General features: G+C 29.5%; 1 protein-coding gene and 2 long non-coding RNA genes across 3 annotated transcripts; 1 reads left to right on the forward strand and 2 right to left on the reverse strand.

The window, feature by feature from the left end:
- Positions 1 to 2,994: 2,994 nt before the first annotated feature.
- LOC148926914 (uncharacterized) lies at positions 2,995 to 4,380 on the reverse strand. Its single transcript, XR_016130607.1, has 2 exons — positions 4,104 to 4,380; positions 2,995 to 3,170 (listed from the first exon to the last, which is right to left on the reverse strand). It is a non-coding gene; the product is annotated as an uncharacterized LOC148926914 (long non-coding RNA).
- An 11,704-nt stretch (positions 4,381 to 16,084) lies between these two features.
- LOC125188563 (MACPF domain-containing protein CAD1-like) lies at positions 16,085 to 19,291 on the forward strand. Its single transcript, XM_048085498.2, has 5 exons — positions 16,085 to 16,306; positions 16,677 to 16,888; positions 17,739 to 18,347; positions 18,438 to 18,588; positions 18,714 to 19,291. The coding sequence occupies exons 1-3, from the start codon at positions 16,205 to 16,207 to the stop codon at positions 17,917 to 17,919; spliced, it is 495 nt and encodes a 164-aa protein (XP_047941455.1). The 5' UTR covers positions 16,085 to 16,204; the 3' UTR covers positions 17,920 to 18,347; positions 18,438 to 18,588; positions 18,714 to 19,291.
- A 1,150-nt stretch (positions 19,292 to 20,441) lies between these two features.
- On the reverse strand, positions 20,442 to 21,082 carry LOC125188565 (uncharacterized). Its single transcript, XR_007170747.2, has 2 exons — positions 20,808 to 21,082; positions 20,442 to 20,633 (listed from the first exon to the last, which is right to left on the reverse strand). It is a non-coding gene; the product is annotated as an uncharacterized LOC125188565 (long non-coding RNA).
- Positions 21,083 to 21,902: the final 820 nt, after the last annotated feature.

The raw sequence follows: 21,902 nt of genomic DNA on the forward strand, positions 1-21,902 counted from the left end.
AGTGTTCATATAATACATTTAATCTCTTTTATTTTGTTTGGAAAATATATTTTACAATAATCAATTGAAATATTATTATTAATTGTGACAGCCGATTACCCAAGAAGTCAATGATTTAATGCGTGTTGGGTCAAAAAACATATTTTATATATTTTTTGGCAGGAGAGGTTATTTCTTATACCGTTATTTGTAAAAATAATTGAACCTGCTGCTTTCATGACAGAAAGTCACTTCCATTGTTACATTGGTCTATGTAAACACTTTAATCTGAATACTAGACTACTTACCTTTTACTTAGATTTTTTTATAATTTTAAGCTGCATTATTTATTACTCATAGTCTAGATTTTTGGAATATGTACACTTGATTCATGCCTCTAAATAAATCAATAAATCTAAGTTCTAGTACCAAATTAGAAATATATTATACATGTATGGTTGTCTCGTATTATCGTTTATGCCTATCTATTTTTTCTTGATTGATGCTTATTAATTCATGTGAATAAAAATTTACATGTCACAACTCACAACAATGTTGAGATTTATTTATTATAGTAGTACTTATAAGAGCATCCGCAATGGTACATAGGCTAGCAATAGGCTAGCCATTCTCTCCCCTGACACGTCAGCAACACTAAAAAATCCACCTGTCACATCAAATTTAGATCAGCCATAGGCCAGCCGTAATAAAAATAATTCAAAATATACTACATTTACGAAATTAAAATCACGATTAAATTACCGAATTAAATTTACGAAACATATACGGGAAAATTCATTAATTATTTTTTAAAAAAAGTACATTAACTAAAAATAAAAAAAATTGCATAATAAAAAAAAATCCGGGCTTCCACACACGAGCCACTGCCCCACTCTACTCCTCACTAATTTATTTAAAAAATACATAAAAAAATGTTAGTATGCCTTGAATCCGTTATAGTTTGCCGCTAGCCGAACGGGGGTCCATCGCTAGATGTTGCTCTTGTACATAAATTTAGAGATAGAGAAAATCGCGTTTATATAGTTTTTTAAAAATAAAAAAAAAGAATAAAAAAAAATTAAAAAAAGAATTTAAAAAAAGAATTAAAAAATAGCGCTGGCGATCGGGCCGCCACAATGGCGGCCCGATCGGCCAGCGCTTCAGCCAGCGACGAGCGATCGGCCAGCCCACGCCGATCCGCTCGCCGATTGCAATGGTTCGGCTAGCCGATCGGCTAGCGTGACGAATCGGCTAGCCGGTCGCTAGCCGACCATTGCGGATGCTCTAAGTTATAAAAACAAACTTAGACAATTGTATTTGAATATGCACATTCATGGTCTATAATAAAAAAACATATTAGCGTGAAATTCCACTTTTTTGAGATTTTCTTTTTGGAGTTTGTTCTCTCTTTTCCGTGCCACGAATGTTTCTCTCTCGAAATCCGTGCAATGACTTTTCATTCTTTGTTCACTTCATGTATTTACTTTTATATATTTTATTATAAAAATAAACAAACTTATTTAATAATTAAAAGCATATCAAAAATTCAGTTTATCACATTACAATTAAATGTGACTTTTGGAGTAAGCTGCAATTGTAGATAAGCTCCAAACTCTCCCAAAAGTCCAAAACCAAATGCATTGTGGTCGGTCGGGTCAAAGACGATCACAGGCCAATAAATTATGCAATCTATACCCATTTATGTATCATAATTATTAATTAACTAAATTAATTAATTGAAATAGTTAAAATAACAAAAATAGGATATTCATAGGTATCACAAAGACATGGTAAAGTACAACGATCCCTCCGTCCAATTTAAGATGGTCATATTTCCTTTTTGTTTGTTCCGATCAAGATGACTACTTTCTAATTTTGGAAATAACTTTCTCTCTCTTCTCTTCTCTCTTCATTAAAATATTCAATTATTTTTTTCTCTCCATTTTATTCTGTCTAACAATATTTTTTAAAATTTCGTATCAGTAAAAAATGTGGTCATCTTGAGTGAGACGGATGGAGTATATATATCAGCCAAATATTTTGCAACTCTTGCTGATGCAGTAATTTATGTGTATAGAGCTCAATTGATCTTATTAACTTTTCTAGTGGAAATAAAATATATTTAAATTGATTAATAATAGGTCGTGTTTAACTTATAACATAATTATGAAACATGATTTATTCTATAAAAGATAAATAACATGATTTGAATATCACGTTTCCAATCCATATCTACCCTATTAAAATTGACTAATTAGATGTTTAGTTGATTTTGGATCAGCAGAGGCCACCGCTTTCTCTTCCTTTTCTCTATCGATTTAAAAATTGATTAATAGGTCGTTATTATTGTGAAATGATTTTTTCTATATTCATGCTACATATTTCATATGAGTACAATTCATAACCATCATTCTCACTAAAATTATGTTTAAATTTAATTTAATTCTAAAATATTAAAAATGATTATTTTAATTTTATATATTTCTTAAAAATTATGCTTGATTAATTCGTGTCTTCTCTAACTTTGAATGAATGAATAAAAATAACAAACTGAACTTGATATTTATGAACTTTATAAAATTAAACATATTAACTTTTAATAATATTAAAATCATTGAATATACAAAACCAAATAAATAATAATAGTAGTACTAAATTCGGCATAAAAATCAACATATTCAATGCGGCGGACCCACGTGTCACACTCAAATCCTAAACTCAGAGTATATTTGCATTTGACTAGACTATTTTTACTTTTTAGTTTTGACTAATTAAAGTAAATGAGTCTAGAATGTTCTAAACTATTTATTCTATAAAAAAAATATAATACGTTTTCCCAGTTTTTGTCAATATTTTATTAATTTTATTGATGTTTTAAAATACATGATGAAATATATATCTTCTTGTAGCTAGTATATTACTAGGAATAGTAAAATCTACCATAACATTATTTTCTTTTTAAACAAACTAATTAATCACAATTCTTTAACTTGTTATGAGCTTACTTGCAGTGACAGTTTAAAACAAAATAATACAATTAAACAACGATATCAATTTAGAAATAAAAAGTAACGTTGAATCCAAAATCACTACAAATAAAAAAGTACAGAACAACATGAAAACACAAGGAGCATAACGTATATATCATGGCATCATCCGTCGACCAAATCCACCGGTGAGACCTGATTTATCTGATGACACAAATTAAGAAAAAGTTTTCAAATTTTGGATAGATTTGTGAACGGAATAGATTTAGTCAACACAAAATGCGACTTTGACTCTCTCATTAATCCTTACCCATTTGATTTGTTGGCTCTGTTGGTTTAACACCTCACATTTTACTACTGTATTATATATGAACTTGATGCAAACTTATTTAATTCATAAATACACTCCATAACTCTAATATCATTTCATGTACTCATTTCAAATAATTTCACAATATAATTAAAATGTACTACATGATATTTTCCCCTCAAATAAAGCAATTCGCCGTATAGAGTTAATCTACAAATATATATGACGAAGATAGTCAAAGTTTTAGGACTTTATTAAAATCTATTTGTTAGTATATTGCTTCTAACTGCACCGACTTTACACAACACACTATATTTTCTACAAAACTTAATATAGGTTTGGTGAGAAAAAGAGGTAGGACGATTGGAATTAAAACTATATCTATGTATTTTTCAAATAAAGGTATATTATTTTCATATTTTATCCACAAGAAAGCAATTTCCTACTTATGTAAGTATATACTGGTATATTGCAGGTTTTTAAAATATCCAGTCTATAGATAAAATTATTGAATTATAACTAGAGAAAATTGGATCAAAAGAAAATGCAATTTTGGAGTTTTATCAACAACTTGCTTGTGTAGGCGGAGATCCGGAATCCTTATGTAAGGACACCAATGGAGCAAAACCAAAAATATCGAAGGGGGTGAAAAGCGCTTTGAATACAAGTGACAAACACCATCAACCTTAACCTCTATAAAATTAAAGATTTTTTTATACAAATTCCATTTTTCCTACAACCCCATATTAGAATGAAATAACCGTATTATCACAGAAAAAAAACAATGGAGAAATACATATATATGAAATAAAAGATGATGGACATACCTATTTAGGCGCGGATCCAAATATGTGTGGGGTTTTGTTGTCCGGTGTAGCTCCAGACGAGGTTGTGCCCGCAACTTCATTGTTGCCAAAGATATTAGTGTTGTTGTTCCTCTCATCTGTATCGGTCTCTTTAGGAGGAGGGAAGGGATGACCTACCATATCTTGGGCTTTTGGTTTCCTACTCTTAGAATTAGGGTTTGGGGCTTCTTTTGCCTGTGTCTCACTCATTTTTCCCAAACCTAACATTTCTCCGGCGCCTGACATTTTATAATCTTGATTCAAGATTTTTCAATTGAAATGAAGCTTGATTCTTCCCCCCATTTTATAGACACAATCCAAGATTAATTTAATACTACTACTTCTTATTGATCGCAATAGTCAAACTCAAGTAGACAAAGTTGAAATGCTGACCGTATTACTTAAAAAACTAAAACTAATATAACCATTTTTAACCAAATAATACTAATATACATATAGTAGGTATAAAAATAAAAAAAACATAATTATATACTATTACTAAAATATGGTGTTTTAATTCAAAAACTTCATCTTACTTTTCTAGAGGTTAGATTCCAACTTTATTGAGAATAATATCCAACTATTAATCACGAGGTCAGTTTTAGTTCATAACACGAAGGGATTGCGTAATTATATTATCAAATTGAATTTTCTTTATGTAAAATACTTAATATTGAGAGGCAGTCTCGGACACTTAACTAGTGCCTACATTAAATTGCATGAAGACATTAGAAAGTGTGGCTACAGCTTTAGTAACCTTATAGCTGAATTTTTGTGTATAGAAAAACTAGAGTCTTATTAGAGAAATGTGTGAAAACTGAAAACTGCACGGCACCTTTAGAAAGTGGTTCGTTAGTCATTAATTGTGACATCTGCCGCCGATACCCATAATAGTCTATGGTTTAATATAAATACGTGTTGGGTCAAAAACATTTTTTTAACCTGAGAAATTTTAAGAGTTACATTTTCAATTTTTACTCGGTGGGACTAGAGATCCGATTAATTAATTGTTAATAAGCTCCACACTCTCTTAATTAAAACCTAAATGCGTTGTGGTTGGGTCAAAGATTTTGCAATGCCCGTTTATATAAGATAATTATCAATTACCTAAATAAATTAATTGAAATACTAAAATAAATGTAATACGGTATGCATAAAACGTTTAAACATTTGCTAATGTACTATGCCAGACAAATATTTTGCTCAATGCCAAAACTCAAAAAGGACAGATAGTATAATTTATTAAACGAAGCAAAAAAGGAAAAGGAAAAGAAAAATGGTGTATCAGATTTGGTCATTTGGCGTGTTCTAATGTCTTTATTATCAATACCAACATGTCTTATTAATTACTATGAGTATACATCGTCTTTGATTTGTACTACGATTTTGTAGCCACCTACTTTTTTTTTTTTGGTAAAGTGTAGCCACCTACTTTAATGCGTAACAATATATAACTATACGATTGGTGATTAGTGTAATGCATATTGCTAAAACATTGACCCAATTGAATACACATGATTCATAATTATATGTATATTCTTCACATTGATTGAGAATACATACGTAATATATATTGGTATATTGTTTTATTACTCATATTTAAATATTGTAAAATCGATTGAACTTAATTCTTAAGTAAATGTGGAAATTCTAATTCTAGCACCCCTAAGTTCAAAACGCTATTAATTTATTAAGTCCAGAAATTAGGTGATTCATTTATAATAAATTCAAAATTCGCTCATCATTTCTAAATTCACAACGAAATTCTATGAATTTAATCTCCAATAACAGTCACATAACATCCGCCATTCGATGGATATATACATGAAATGATTAATAGGTTGTTGACATAAATATGAAACATGATTTATTCTTAAAAGATAAAAAAAAAACTATGAAACATGATTTGAATGCCACGGTTTCATTAAATCATATCCACACTTTAATATTATATCGTCTAATCAACTTTCATTCAAAATAATCACAATATAATTATTTACAATATTTCCCTCTCAAATAAGTACGGCAATTCGCCGTTGAATTAAATGTACATAAACTTATGATGTAGATTGCAGAATATGTATATGGTCAATGTTTAATTAGGACTTAATTTAATTCTCCAAATATTTTTCGTCAACATCATTAATTGCTGCTAATTACTGAACGGACTGCATCTCTAAAATTTAAGATAGGTTTGGTGAGAACCGTAGAACGTGACGTTAAACCTACATACTTACATTTTAGGAATATATATATAGTAGCTATAAAATTACAAATATATTGATCATACCATATATGTAGAATTACTAAAATGCGGTGTTTTAGTTAAAAAACTTCATCTGACTTTCCTAGAGGGCAGAGGCAAAAATCCAACTTTACTAAGAATAATATCTGTAAGTGTTACGACTACGAGAAAGAGACATATATACGATCGCTGGCCTCTTTTTTTATACGTAAAATTGATCTTTTGAAAGTGGCTTCGAGAAAATGTTCCCAAAAAGCTGTACTAATTAACACATACTAACATTTACAATTCTAAATAAATCAACTATCTTTATATTTTTTTCATATATAGACAAATAAATATAAATTTTTAAGGCTGTTATAACAAATTCGAACCCGAAACTAACAACTTACGAGGAAATTTCTATATATTTGAAGTCAAATAGTAGTAACAAATTTGTTTGGTTAACAAGCGAATTTACACTAGCACACTGAGAATTAAGACAACTTCATGGAAAAATAACCTAAAATTTTCTTTCTAATTTGTGTTTATTTAAAACATTTTATGCTCTTTTATTTTGTTTAAGAAAGATTTTTTTATAATCATTTGAAATTGTATCTTTAATTGTGAAAGCATCTGCTGTCGATCACCCAAAAAAGTCTATGGTTTAAATGTGTGTTGGGTTAAAAATATTTTTTTGAACATGAGAATTTTAGGTGTTATGTTTTCATTTTTTTTACCCGTTGGGATTGGGACTTCAGACCTAACTCATAACAGTTAGAGAAAAGTGAAAACAGAGATATAGTGTAGGTGTGTTGGCCTATTGGAATAATGATTAATGTCCAAATACAAAAGTCTCAAGTTTGAAATTGAGTCCATCATAAGTACAAATTAATATTAATTTTTTGTTCATTTATCTTTAAAAAATGAGATAACGACCGGTGGGATCTGAGTTATCTGATTAAACAAATTAGTCAAATTATAAAGTATAGATTTGGTTTGGGCATGTTGTCAATCAATGCTAGTTTTGACATTCTCACGAAATCTGCCTCACCAATTTGGTTATTTGTTTTTCTATTCTCGGTTAATTAACACGGATTGTGATCAACACAGAACCAATCTTAAATGCAGAACATAGAACTATATGAAAATAGTTCATTATAGGAGATCATTAAGGTCATTGTTATTTCATTATTAGTTCAATATAGTAATCTGATTCTTAAAATGAACTAGTTCATTTTTGGATTTTTTTAGTGTATTTTAAAATGCAAATTTCCTATAATAAATTAAAAATGATCTTATAACAATCTTATGTTCTTTTATAATGATCTATTTTATTTGGTTCTATGTTCTACATTTAAAAGGGGTTCTGCTTTTAACGCTACCCTAATTAACACTTTTATATTTTATTATTCGCATGAATACGAGAGATAGTGACGAATTGGAAATATTACTATCTATATATATTTTAAAAATAAAATTAGTACTATTATTTTCATATTTTATCAGCATGATTTAGATTCCTATTTATCCGCGTAATCATCATATTGAATTTTTCCAAATATAGAATAATTAATATTCAAGGTTGGACTACATGGGGAAGAATCATCTATTGTGGTTAAAACTACGGCCCTACATGCTATGTGTCAAAACGCAAAACTTCACGCATTAAACGGCAGCAAGAATTTCATAAACTATACATTTAATCCCCGACCCCACCCATCCATCATCTTTATTCTATTAATACATTTACATTTTGTTTTGATACTATATACTTTATTTAAATCCGTATACCATTAAAAATGTCAATACGATAACATTAAAATATCAATTAACTTTGTTAGCAGAGTTAACAAGAAAATTAGCAACCGATCACAACTTCTTGATTCATCACTACTAAATAAATTAGTAAATCCAAATATTAGTACCTAAGTAACGTGTTTGTTTGGTTTTGTCTCGTATAAACGTTTATGCATATCCATTTTTTCTTGATCGACGATTATTATTTGAGTGAATTATAATAAAAGTTACTGGATATTTGCATATGCATATTCGTAGTCTATAATAAAAATATTAGCATGGATAAATTTGGACGACTAAGCTACATTTTTTGTGATCTTTTAGGACTTTGAGAATATTTCAGTCCATTTAATAATTCTCTCTTTTCCACGAATCTCTCTCTTGACTTGTCAAAAGTTAGCCTTAATATTTTGAGATTTTTTAATCCCATTTTGGTTATGTTTTGACTACATTCTTTGTCCCATTCATCTTTTATTTCTCTTTAAACATTTTATTATCATAAATCAATAACCTACGTTAATAGTTCTAAACAAAACAAGGATACAAAGCAACGAAATCAATCGATAAATACAAAGAAACATTTGATCCAAAATAACCATGAATTAAAAGGAACAGTAACATATCGTGGCGTCATTAATTCGTTGTCCGAATCCCACCGGTTAGATTTGATTACACATACAAATAAAATTTGGGAAATGATTTTCGTAGAGAATTTCTACATATGTAATGCCCTTAACTTTTTAATCAGACCGAATCGGTTTTATATTAACCGGTTGTATTATAAATTATATTATTTACTTACTAAATCACCCTTATTATATTTTAAATTCTAAAAAGAAACATTAATCTTGATATAAATCTCCAAATTAAGATTTTCATATCTATATACTCCTACTCCATCGATTAATCATTTTAAAGTTCCACCTTTTTTGCTCCTTCAAATATTTATCCATCGATTAATTAGTCTTGTAAGGTCCCACCTTTTATCTCCTTCAAATATTTTTTAGTATCTGCAAAACAATTACTACTATAAACATTATCACTTTTAGTTGTTTGTTTATTCATTATTCTATCTTGATATTTCGTAGGTGAATTATTCATTATATTGCTAACTAAATCTCCTATTTCTACTCCTATTCATAATTCATCGTTTAATTCAAATAATTTAATAACAAATAATTAGCGCTATGAAATATTAAAAACTTGTTAACTACTACTCCTCCGTCCCACATAATTTGACCCAGTATTCCATTTTGGGTCGTCCCACATAATTTGACACACTTCAGTTTTCCCTTTCTTGGTAGTGGACCTCGTATTCCACTAACTCATTCATACTCACATTTTATTATAAAACTAATACTTTAAAAGTATGCCCCACATTCCACTAACCTTTTCAACTCACTTTCCTTTAGATTTCTTAAAATCCGTGTCGGGTCAAAGAGTCCCAAATTATGTTGGACGGAGGGAGTAATAACTATTGAACTGTAAATAATCATATTTATAACATATGATAAAAAATAATTACTTTTAATTATATTGTAGTTTTGAATATTAATAAATTTATTCTTTTAGTAACTTTTTAGTTACATTTCTACTCCTATTCATAGTTCATCGTTTAAATAATAAATATCCATATCTAGTACTAAAAGAAACATTAATTTGTATATTATATTTTATTTTTGATTAAATTTATATTTTGTGTACATACTTTATTATCATTAAATTAATCTGTTTATTAAATACACGTATTGAGGATATAGAGGTAGATTATGCATATATTGTTCATGTATTTAATGACTTGTGTGTGGGATACAACTTTTAAAATGATTGGATGATATATTTTTAAATTTCTTCCTCTTTTGTTGCCTTTATTTAAAAATATATCTTCAAAATTTAAAATATTAAATAAAGATGTATTATTAGTTAATAAATAATATGGATCTCTTATCAAATCACTCTTTATAAATTTTAATTCAAATAATTTAATAACAAATAATTAGCACTATGAAATATTAAAAAATTGTTAACTACTAAGAACTATTGAACTGTAAATAATCATATCTATAATATATGATAAAAAATAATTACTTTTAATTAAATTGTAATTTTGAATATTAATAAATTTATTCTTTTAGTAACTTTTTAGTTACAAGAATGTTTATAAAAGAATAGAGTGTTTAGCTCAATTCACTATAACATCTATCAAATTAAAATTTGATACTACATTAAATACTCCTAGTAACTAATTAAGTACTACTGATTTTCAGAATTTTAGAATTTTAATTTTTAATTTTCTAAAATTTTGATTTCTTTAATCGAACCTCGATAAAAAAAATCACATATTATTATCTTATTTATTTCATATTTCTAATATTTTCAAATAATAATTTCTCTTTTTACTTCATACTAAAGACTCCCTTTGTCATATAGAAATAGACTGAATTTTCTTTTTCGTTCGTCCCAATAAACATGGAGTAATAAACTAAAATTTGATATATGGTGTAATAATACTAATTGAGTTTAGTATTTACGGTTTTAATTTTAATTATTTTATAACTTTAACTCTTTAATTTTCAAAATTATAATTTCTGTAATTTATAATTTTAGGAAGATTATGTTGAACCCTGAAAAAAAAATTAATCCCATATTTATAACTTATCTATTTAATATTTTAATAATATGTGACTAATATTTTCACTTTTTTGTTATAGAATATTAGAGTTCTTAGCTTAAACAACTGTAACATGCAACAATTAAATTTGAATATATGATATATGAAATAGTACTCATTAAGTTTACGGTATTGATTTTAATAATTTCATAATTTCAATTTTAATTCTTTACTTTCTAAAATTTTACTTTATTTTAATTCTTAATTTTTGGAACATTACATTGAACCTCGATAAAATAATCACATGTTCTTAATTTATATTAATATTCTTAAAATATATAGTTAATATTTTCATTTTCTTTAATATATAATTTTTGGAAGATTCTGTTGAACCCCGAAAAAATAATTAATCGCGTGTTCATAACTTATCTATTTAATATTTTAAAGATATGTATAGAATATTAGAGTTCTTAGCTCAAATAATTATAACATGTAACAATTAAAATTGAATATATGATATACTCCTATGAAATAGTACTCATTAAGTTTACGGTTTTAATTTTAAGAATTTCACAATTTCAATTTTATTCTTTACTTTCTAAAATTTTAGTTTATTTTAATTCTTAATTTTTGGAACATTACATTGAACCTCGATAAAATAATCACATTTTCTTAATTCATATATTTATTATTCTAAAAATATATAGTTAATATTTTTTCTTTCTTTAAAAATACTCCATTACAGTTCTTGGTTCATTCACTATACCATCAACAAATTAAAATATTATCATACGTATGATATATAAATACTGATTGAGTTGCGTTCTTAATTCATGTATTTACTAGTTTTAAATGAAATGTGAGTGGATTGAGTTAGTGGAATATGAGGCCTTTACCATTTATACACAAATTAACCGGGACTTCTATTCATGGATGGACTAAAGCGAAAAAACGGGACTCATATTCGCAGACGGAAGGAGTAATTAATAAAACAAGCATTTCAAAAAAGAAAGAGTATATTTTTAAAATTAAATTTACTTATATGTTATTACTTTTTTTTAACACATTTAACTGTATTAAAATCCACAAATATTTATTCAATAAATTATGCATATATTCATTATCAGATAATAAAATGTTTCAAAATAAACTATATTAAAATTAGTGTCCACTAAAGCACGAATTTAATCAGAACTTTATTTTGTACTGCATTTATAACAGTTAATGAAACATAAAATTGGATGCAATTATTTTATATATATTTTTATTATTATATTACTATAACATTATAAAATTTAATTAATATAAAAAAATGAATATCGCAATTAAACTTTATAAGTTAAGAAAATATACAAACAGGGAGGTAATCAATTGCTAACTAATTACCAATCCCAAATTGAGACCAATTTTCAACCATTAGATTAGAAGATCTTGTGGTTAATATAATGCTAAGTGTAATATATTTTAAATTTAAATAATTGTTAATTAAATTAAAAGGGTATTAATGTCAAATCCTATATGTAGTAATTATAACTAACTACTTTCTCTCTCCTCAAAATCATCTCAAATCTTTAAATTTACGTAACTCTCTCAATTTAAATTATTTTTTCGCAAAAAATATATCAAATTAAAGATAATTTAATAAGGATTCCAACGAGATCTCAATTGCATATGTTCCGACGACGTTCGGATGATGAAATTTGATATTTTTTATTTTAGTTTTCGTAAATGTTGATACCCAGATTTTTATCAACAAATACATCAAAAAATCTCAATAAAACCATGTAAAAATCTCAATAAATATGTGTTGATATTTTCTTGTACTAATGTTGATATTCTTATATCATATTGTTGATATTTGTAATACACAATGTTGATATAAAAAAACACTCACGAAAATTATCATATGATAACATAATGACGATATTACCCTTTTGTTGATATTTTGTCTACTATTTATTGAGATTTGTGAGCTTTAATCTCATCCACTCATTTTAAAATCCAAGGGTGGAGATTTAGTCTTGATTTTGGACTAGGGTGCTATAAGCATTAGAATAAGACCCTATACAAACAATATGTATAACATAGTAAGAATTTAAAATTTGTTAATATTTTTAATTTATAAGTTAAATTAAATTAAATTTATAAACTGTAAATTTCTTTTATTTCAATTTATAAATTTAATTTAATTTCTATAGTGTATGTCAAAGAACAAAACATACGAACAATATACAATATCACAATTATTATTTATAAGTATTTAAAACTAAAATTTACATATATTTAATAATTTTATTAATAACATAAAACTGTACATATGGAAGAGAGAGGAGAGAGGAGAGGAGAGAGAGAGAGGAGAGAGAGAGAGAGGAGAGAGACGAAAGAATTGCATTCAATCCTAGCAACATTTTGGAAGATAGAGGTGAGAGAGAGATAGGAGAGAAAATTGCTCCAGAATTTTAGCAAAAATAGGAGCAAAAGGGGAGAGATTATAGAAAAAACGTTTTCTAAAGTATATTTATTCCTAAAGGATAGATAAGTAATATATTAATTAATTTAAAAATAATAAAAATTTATGAACCGGTTTTAAAACTGAAATTCCTAAAATATCCAATTACGTACGTAGTTATTCTCTACGTTTATCACTGCTCATAAAATTTATAGTATAGTTTCCAACTTTTGGATAGATTCTCATGAAACCATTTGATTTTTTGATTTTCTGTTGTCCGTTAACACTTAACATTCGGCATTTTATGATTTTTATCCGCATGAAAATAGGAGATAGAACGTGACGATGTGCAATTAAACTATCTATATTAGTGGAGTTCGGTTTCCTAGAAAAAATAGAATACAATCTAGGATTAAGTTTGTGAAATTATTTAGTAGGAGGGGAGTGACTATGACTAATTATCACATGATTATTAATCTATAATTAATTCATGAAATTCAATCTCATGAACTAGTACAAATTTAATTATGGGATATAATCTTACAAACCAAACCTCCCATAGTATTTTAGAAATTACAGATAGCAATATTATTTTCATATTTTATCAGCATGAATACGCTTTCGTATTTATATCGAAGTTATAATTGGATATTGCCTCTTTTTAAATTATCGACTCTACAGACGAGACATGTAAAATTATAGAAAAACGTTATAACGTATATAAACAAGGTACCATTCCACCAATAGACAAAATGAAAAATATAGAAGGGAAAAAGGTTTTAAACAATTGCCTATCTTGCACATGGCCGAATTGAAGAAAATACTCCCTCCGTCCCTTAAATTAATATTGTCACGGTTTGACCAGACACAAATTTTAAGAATAGTAATGAAAAGTGAGTTGAAAAAAGTGGTCGGATGTGGGTCTTATTTTTAAAGTATTAGTTTTATACTTCATAAAATGTGAGTGAGAATAAGTTAGTGTGATGTGGGGTCGGTCCATTACCGAAAATGCTAAAAAGTGAAATGCGATATATTTATTGGGACGGATAGAAATAGAAAAATATGACAAAATTTCATGGATGGATGAAATACTATATATTACTACTAGCTAAATGTGGTGTTTTAATTCAAAAACTCCCATCTTACTTTCCTAGAGGCTAGAATCCTTGTTTATTAAGAACAACATCCAGCCACAAATCACGGAGATCATTTTATTAAACAATTAAGTCCGCATTTATTTGCTCAATTTAGTTCATACATGAATATCATTTTAAATTATTCCTAAGACCAGTGCTATAATATTGAATTTTCGTGTGTAATGTCATTAGAGAGACGTGTGAAAGCTTCGTGAAATTTCTACGACTATGAGTAAGTACCTTAGGACCGTGAGAATTAAGACCACTTGAAGAATAATCTATAACTTGCAGTCTAATTAGTGTTCATATAATACATTTAATCTCTTGTATTTTGTTTGGAAAATATATTTTACAATAATCTTTTGAAATTGTATCATTTATTGTGACAGCCGATATTTACCCAAGAAGTCAATGATTTATTGCGTGTTGGGGCAAAAAACATATTTTATGGAGTAGTATTTTTTTGGCAGGAGAGGTTATTTATTATACCGTTTGTAAAAAATAATTGAACCAGCTGCTTTCATGACAGAAAGTCACTTCAATTGTTACATTAGTCAGGAGCACGAACTAAAATTATGATTCACATGAGACTATAAAAGTGTATTACTAGTATAATATAAGAGGTAAGTTGTCATATCCCTTCGTTGATCGGGAACTATGCACTTTTACATAACAAGATGATGCTTTTATTTATTTATTAATTTATTTATTTTTTTGTTCAAAACGCATCTAAAATTGAAATTTTCAGAAACGCGTTTAAGATGGCCAATATCCATTTGCGAAGGTGTAAAGTAAGTGTTAGAGAGGTGTCGTTCAAGACCGCTTCCATTGTTCGACGATCACATTTTAAGATTAACACCATTAGTTAATTAATTATCAATGAAACTTGTTCGACGATCCATTTTATTTTATATTTGGTCTTACCGAAGGAGAAAATTTCTAAATTTGTATATATATTTATTGAATTTATTTAATCTTTACTCAACTCTATTCGGTCTGGTGGAACACGAAAATGATGATTTTTTGCTGCTATTTTGCATTTAATTTTCATGTGAATTGAATTCCCTAAAAAGTATAAATAGGATCTTTCTGAATCATTGTGTATTAGCTCTGATCTTTCTGAATCATTGTGTATTAGCTTTGATCATACTTTAAAACTCTTATATAAGCTCTCTTTTTTTTAGAAGATTTCTATGACTCTATACTCTTTTTTTTTTTTGAAGATTCCTATGAAATACCATTTCGATGATGGTCAAAGTGATCATTCCAATTGCTTAGGCAATGTAAATGTATGGTTGTAGCTATTGAGTGGAGTCCCAGATATTTTGTATAGTGAAAATTGTATTGGATTGTCTTTATTTTTTTAGGCGAAGATCTATATGTCCCAATTGAGTTAGTTTTCTATTCAAAATATTTTCTCCTTTTCTATTCTTCCTTCCTAACTTTTTGTGGATTAGATTATACTCCGTATCTCATTTCATTAATTATTGAAAGGATCTATGAGAACAACTAGTGAGCAATTTTAGTTTACAGAACTAATGAAGAATTTCACATAATTATTGATTTAATCTGATTTTGCAATTAAACAAAATTTAAGGGGCGCTAATGTTGATTTGGACGAAACTATTCAGAATGACACCAAACTATTTTGTCATCATACCGAATTTGTGAATCGAAGTCACCAGTAAATGAATGAAAGCAACCCAAAGTTGGATATTGAGTGTGAATGGATCTGGGCTCCATTTCAGCAGATCTTATATAGCAGAGCCCATTTCCCTACATCAGCCTTTTACCCAATTGAAAATACCACTTCCACTACATAAAACTAGCTCGATCTGGGCTCTCGTGCGGTGCATATCGACGATGCGCCTCAAAATCTCCGAATCTTGCGTGGTCTCCGTTGACATTCAATGTAGCAGTGGTCGGAGTGATGATAAGAAGACCCCAGTTTGGATCTTCTACGAGGTAATGGAATGATTGCCTTCAGCTTTTATATTTTTCAACTGCTCTTTTTGGAACTCGATTTTGCTCTTCTTGGTTGGATGTTTTATATTTTGGTGGGTTTGTGAATTGATATAGTGATGTAGTAATTCTTTATGTCTGTTGAATCTGAGAGTTGTTTCTTTATTTTCTTAAAGAATGGAGTTTTATGACTAATCATTGCTGCATAGCTTCATTGGTTGATTTGTATCTACTATGAATGTTCTAATTATGTGCCTATGGTATTTGATTTGTCTACCTGGGGCAACACTGATACTTGAATTGATTGATAAGTATCTATGTCTACATAAACTTTTCATGGTAGCATTGACATGTTTGCACTACAATTTTGCAGATACCACTTGGATGCTTCAATTCCATGTTTAATTTCAGCGGCTCTTGGCAACTTGATGCAGCAACTGCGAAGTCACTTGCAATGGTTGGATGTACCATCCCATCCCGTTATCGGTTATTCAGTATCAAACTAGTGAAAGACGAGTTAAGTTTGTGTAATGAAATAAAGCGTGCCGTTCCATATTCTTGGGATGATCCTGCATCCTTGGCAAGGTGAAGCATTCTGCAAGCAACTTTTACTGACTCATATTGCTTGCCTTCAGTATCATATGTGTGTATAACATCTATATGCTGTTTCCATTATAAAAATGTTGTAATATATGATTTTGTACCGACTTTATAGAGTTTGGAAAAGCAGTAATATTACAACTTTAAAAACCTTTAAATGGATAGAAATTGGTTGTTAATTTTAGAATGTAAACTTATCTGCTTAAAATCTCCTTCAAGCACCAAAGATATTGACAACTACGTGAAAGATATTGGAGATCAAAGGTTCTCAGATTCAAAGGTCAATACAAATGCTGTCACTCTAAAATACAAGGTCAAGAGTATATCACTCTAATTGTGTTTTAACTATGTGCCTTTTTTCCATTATTAGTCTAAAAATCAGTCATGAATCCTTGCTGTTGTCTATATGTGTATCGTCATGATACACATCTTCATTATGTTCCTCAACAACCAACATTTTTGATGTGTACTATGTCATTATTGTTGAGTTTGTCTCTACCAGTAGTCAGGACTATATTAAAGAAGCAATTATATGCACAACACATCATACCTCATATTTCAGTACACAGGGTGTGTTTCAAGAGATTTTGGGGTGTTCTTAGCATGTTTTAGCATTTGGGGAAAGTAGCTGCAGGCTCCAATATATTCTACTGAACTGTAAGAGATGACAAATGCTTTTAGGGGCAATTGACATTACCAAATTCGATGTGTGATTTTGTGAATTTGCTTGCCATGGGTTCACATTTGTGTTTGATCTCCATTACAAATGTAAATAAACTTCTAGTAAGAGAAGCTTAGACAGTAGCCATAGCTGATTTGTGGATTGGTATTTCAGGTTACAGTTGGACGCCAGCCCGTCACCAGACTCAAGCTCAGCCTTGAAAGAGGCAAACAAAATCATCTTGCCTCTAACTTGCAGCCTCTGGTTTCGCTTCCGAAGATTCTTCAGCCCCACTAGGAGACACACATCACCATATAGGTGCACCCAAGTGGCAAGGGCCAGGAGAGCAGGATAGCCGATGGTTCAAACCAATCAAGTGGAAAAACTTCTCCCATGTCAGCACTGCACCGATAGAGTACACAGACACGTGCATTGGTGATCTCTTGGGGTTCACATTGTCATTGGAGCCCAGCTCGGCGTGTGGGATTTTGGTGCCAAAAGCGTCTTACATCTGAGACTGCTCTTCTCCAAAGTCCTCGGATGCACAATTAAGGCGACCAGTCTGGGATCATAGCCCCTCAAATCTATCAGGTGCGCAGAAGCCTAATGGTTCGTCTTTTTCGTTATCAAACGAGAATCAAGGATGAAAATTGTCCATCGAGACATCAAAGCCACTAATGTGCTTCTGGACAGTGCTCTAAATCCTAAAATATCTTATTTTGGATTGGCTCGTCTTAATGAAGACGAGAAGACGCACATTAGCACAAAAGTTGCTGGAACAATGTAAGTTTCATCTCATTATGTTGGTGACACTCTCTCCCTGGCTTCCTAGTTCCCACAACACTAATAAGCGTGCTCGTCCTTCTTTTGCAGAGGATATATGGCGCCTGAATATGCACTGTGAGGTTATCTAACCTACAAAGCAGATGTCTACAGCTTTGGAGTCGTGCTTCTGGAAATAGTCAGCGGAAAAAGCAACAACAACTACATGCCTAGTCACAACTTCGTCTGCCTTCTTGATTGGGTACGAACCATTTATTTTTCAGGCGATTGTTTTCGTCAGCTAATGGGACGTTTTCGTTGATTGATAAACGCCCCTAAATAAGTATGACAATTCTTCTCAAACTGCTACATTCTTTGGCGTTGTAGGCGAGCCACTTGAACTAGAGCAAGCGCATTGATGAACTCATTTATCCAAGATAGGATGCCGGTGCCAACAGAGAGGAGATAGAGATGGTGGTGAAAATAGCTCTCCTGTGCACGAATGCAACTCCGTCAGTGAGGCCAACGATGTCAGAGGTGGTTCTGATGCTCGAGCACAAAATGGACATTCCGGTTGTAACGCCCGAGGGGAGCACATATACTAACGACGTGAGGTTCAAAGCCATGAAAAGTCGCGGAGCTTGAGCAGTGCTACGTGGGGGGAGTCGCTGGTTTCATCAACAATACGAACAGGTGTAGCATACTCTTCATCCACTTCTGGTTTTCATGAAATCAGTGAAGGTAGTATACCTTGATAATGAATGGTTTCTATTTTCATGCTGCATATAAACAACTAGGTTATACGATGGTGTTTAAGTTTGAAATTATTTTTTACTGCTTTTTTTAGCGAGAGAGATTTATTTATACTGTTTGTACAAATTATTGCACATACTCCATATTCTCATAGACTTGATCTATTGCCATTCAATAAACCTAAGTTTTAGTATGGTTTTGTATTGTGTTAATTGTTATTGCCAATGCCTATCCATTTTTGTCTTGATTGATGATTATTAATTCATGTGAATAAAGATTTTCATGTCACAACAATGTTAGAGATCATTAAGTCAGTGTTTTATTTATTTAGTTCATTATACGAATATCATTTTGGATTATTTTAGTTTATAGTATTTATTTGTGTAATTAATTATTAAATTGAATTTCCCTTATATAGAATACTTAATATTGATACTTTTAACTGGTGCCTAGACCAATGCTATATTAAACTAAATGAATTTGATTCGTGAGTGTGATTAGTAATCTCAATATTGAATTTTTGTGTGAAAGCTGGACGAGAATTGAACTATAAACGGTAGCTTCGTGAAATTGTTACGACTATGATAAAGTGCCTTACGACTATGGTTTTAGTTAAATGCGTGTTGGGTCAAAAACATTTTTTACATTTTCTGGCGAGAGAGGTTATTTATTTATACTATTTGTACAACCAGTTGCACTATATTCATTCATGACAGACAATCACTTCTATTGTTACATTTATACTGCATGTGGTCTATTTTATGTAAACTTGTTAATCTGAAATAGTACTAGACAACGTACTCTTTACTATGATTTTTTTAAAAAAAATATGTAATTTTAAGCTATAGTCACAACTATTGAGGATTTCTAGAATATGTAGACTTGATTCATTGCTATTAAATAAATAATTAAATCAAAGTTCTAGTAACTAATTAAATACTTAATATATTTGTATGGTTGTCTCGTATTATCGTTTACGCGTATCTATTTCCATGTCGCAACAATGTTGAGACACTCCTATTTTATCAGAATGAACTATAAAAAAAAGTTACTGAATAATTGCATTTGCATTTACATATGCATATTTGTGGTCTATAATAATTGCACTTTCTCAACATTTTTAGATTTTTGAAGTCATAATCCACTTTTTTAAACTTAGATCTTTGTCGCGTCTGGCATGGTCCCTCTATTTATGGAAATTTGGAAAGCCGCAACATATTCAAGTCCGAAATTAATACTACTCCCACTATTTTTGCGTTTGGCTAAGTAAAAATTAAATGAGTCTAGAATGTTTTCATTTAATTATTCTATCAAACATAAAATGTTATCCCATTTAATCTCTAAATATTTAAAAAACTCAAAGCCAAAAACTGCAGTAATAGTTTCATATAGAACAAAGAGGATACAAAACAACTAAATCATTTATTTTAAATAAGAAACGTTCAATCCAAAATCACTCCACATAAAAAAAGTACTGTAAATCAACACAAAGACGAAAACGGAAGGAGCAAAACATATCTTGGCGTCATCCGTCATCCTCATCCACCATGAGACCTGTTGACACAAAAAAGATTATAAGTTTCAAAAAGTTTGATCGTCTAATTATTTACACAATATTTCCCACTCAAACATGATTTAAACAAGATACCATTTCACCAATGTAACAAAATGAAAAATATAAAAGAGAATGGAAAAACACATAGATGAAATGAAACATGATGAACATACTATTTAGATGCGGATCCGAATATGCGGGTTTTGTTGGTGTGTCCTCCAGACGAGGTTGTGCCCGTGACTTTGTTGTTGCTCCAGAGATGATCAGCAGCACTGTTGTTCTCCCTCTCATCTGTATGGATGTCTTCATGAGGGAAAGAATGAGCTGCGACTGCTTCGGATTTTGGCTTACCACCCTTCGCCTTAGGGTTTGGGGATTCGTTTGCCTTCATCCCACTCTTTTTTCCCAAACCTAACTTTTTTCCTGCCTCTGACATTTTATGATCTCAATCAAGATTTCTCAATATAAATGAAACTTGCTTCACCATTTTATAGCACAGACCCAAGCTTAATTTGATATATTTAAAAAGTCAAATAGAATACGTAATAGTGATGTATTCACCAACCAGAGTAAAGGCCCACTGGCCGCTGCCATGCAGGTTGGCTGAATTAATTGCTGGAACCTATTACACTAAAGACTAAAACTACTAAATAAAATGTGGTGTTTTAATTCAAAGAGTAATGATAAACAATCAAATTTTGTACAACCAAAATAAGGTTATATTAATAATTTGATTATTAGTTATATATTAAAATTATAAATATAGTAAGTGGATAAGTTAAAAAGACTTATTAGCCTTTAAACTCATTTTTTATATTTATATTTGAATTTTTTTTCTATTGTTTTTAAAATTTGAATTAAAGTATGCACTAATTACATTTATAGTTCAAAAAAAATAAAAAAATTATACAAAAATCATAAATATATGACCACAATATTATACACTTTCCATATACTATATATGTATCCAAATATTTTAATTAAATGCATAAATAAACCTATTTTTTTGTCAAATAAATTAGATTTTGGTTGTACAAAATTTGGTCACATAGATTTGTTGTAATTGAAAAACCTTCATACTTTCCTAGAGGTTAGAATCCAACATTATTGAGGTTAGAGGTTATTTTTATAACAATTAAGTTAGTTATATTGTAGATCGATTTAGTTCATAACATGGATGTCATTTTTAGATCTATTTAGTTCATATATGTAATTATCAAATTAAAATTTCCTCATACATCATTTTTAGATCTATTTAGTTCATATAT

Source organism: Salvia hispanica, chromosome 5, assembly GCF_029641045.1.
Source record: "Salvia hispanica isolate PSC_SH4W2 chromosome 5, Shi_PSC_v1, whole genome shotgun sequence".
Taxonomy (NCBI): Eukaryota; Viridiplantae; Streptophyta; class Magnoliopsida; order Lamiales; family Lamiaceae; genus Salvia; species Salvia hispanica.

Coding starts and splice junctions, on each gene's coding strand:
- LOC125188563 (XM_048085498.2), top strand. CDS start 16,205: ATGCGCCTCAAAATCTCCGAATCTTGCGTGGTCTCCGTTGACATTCAA. Junction 16,307..16,676: donor CAGTTTGGATCTTCTACGAG/GTAATGGAATGA, acceptor ACAATTTTGCAG/ATACCACTTGGATGCTTCAA. Junction 16,889..17,738: donor GATCCTGCATCCTTGGCAAG/GTGAAGCATTCT, acceptor TTGGTATTTCAG/GTTACAGTTGGACGCCAGCC.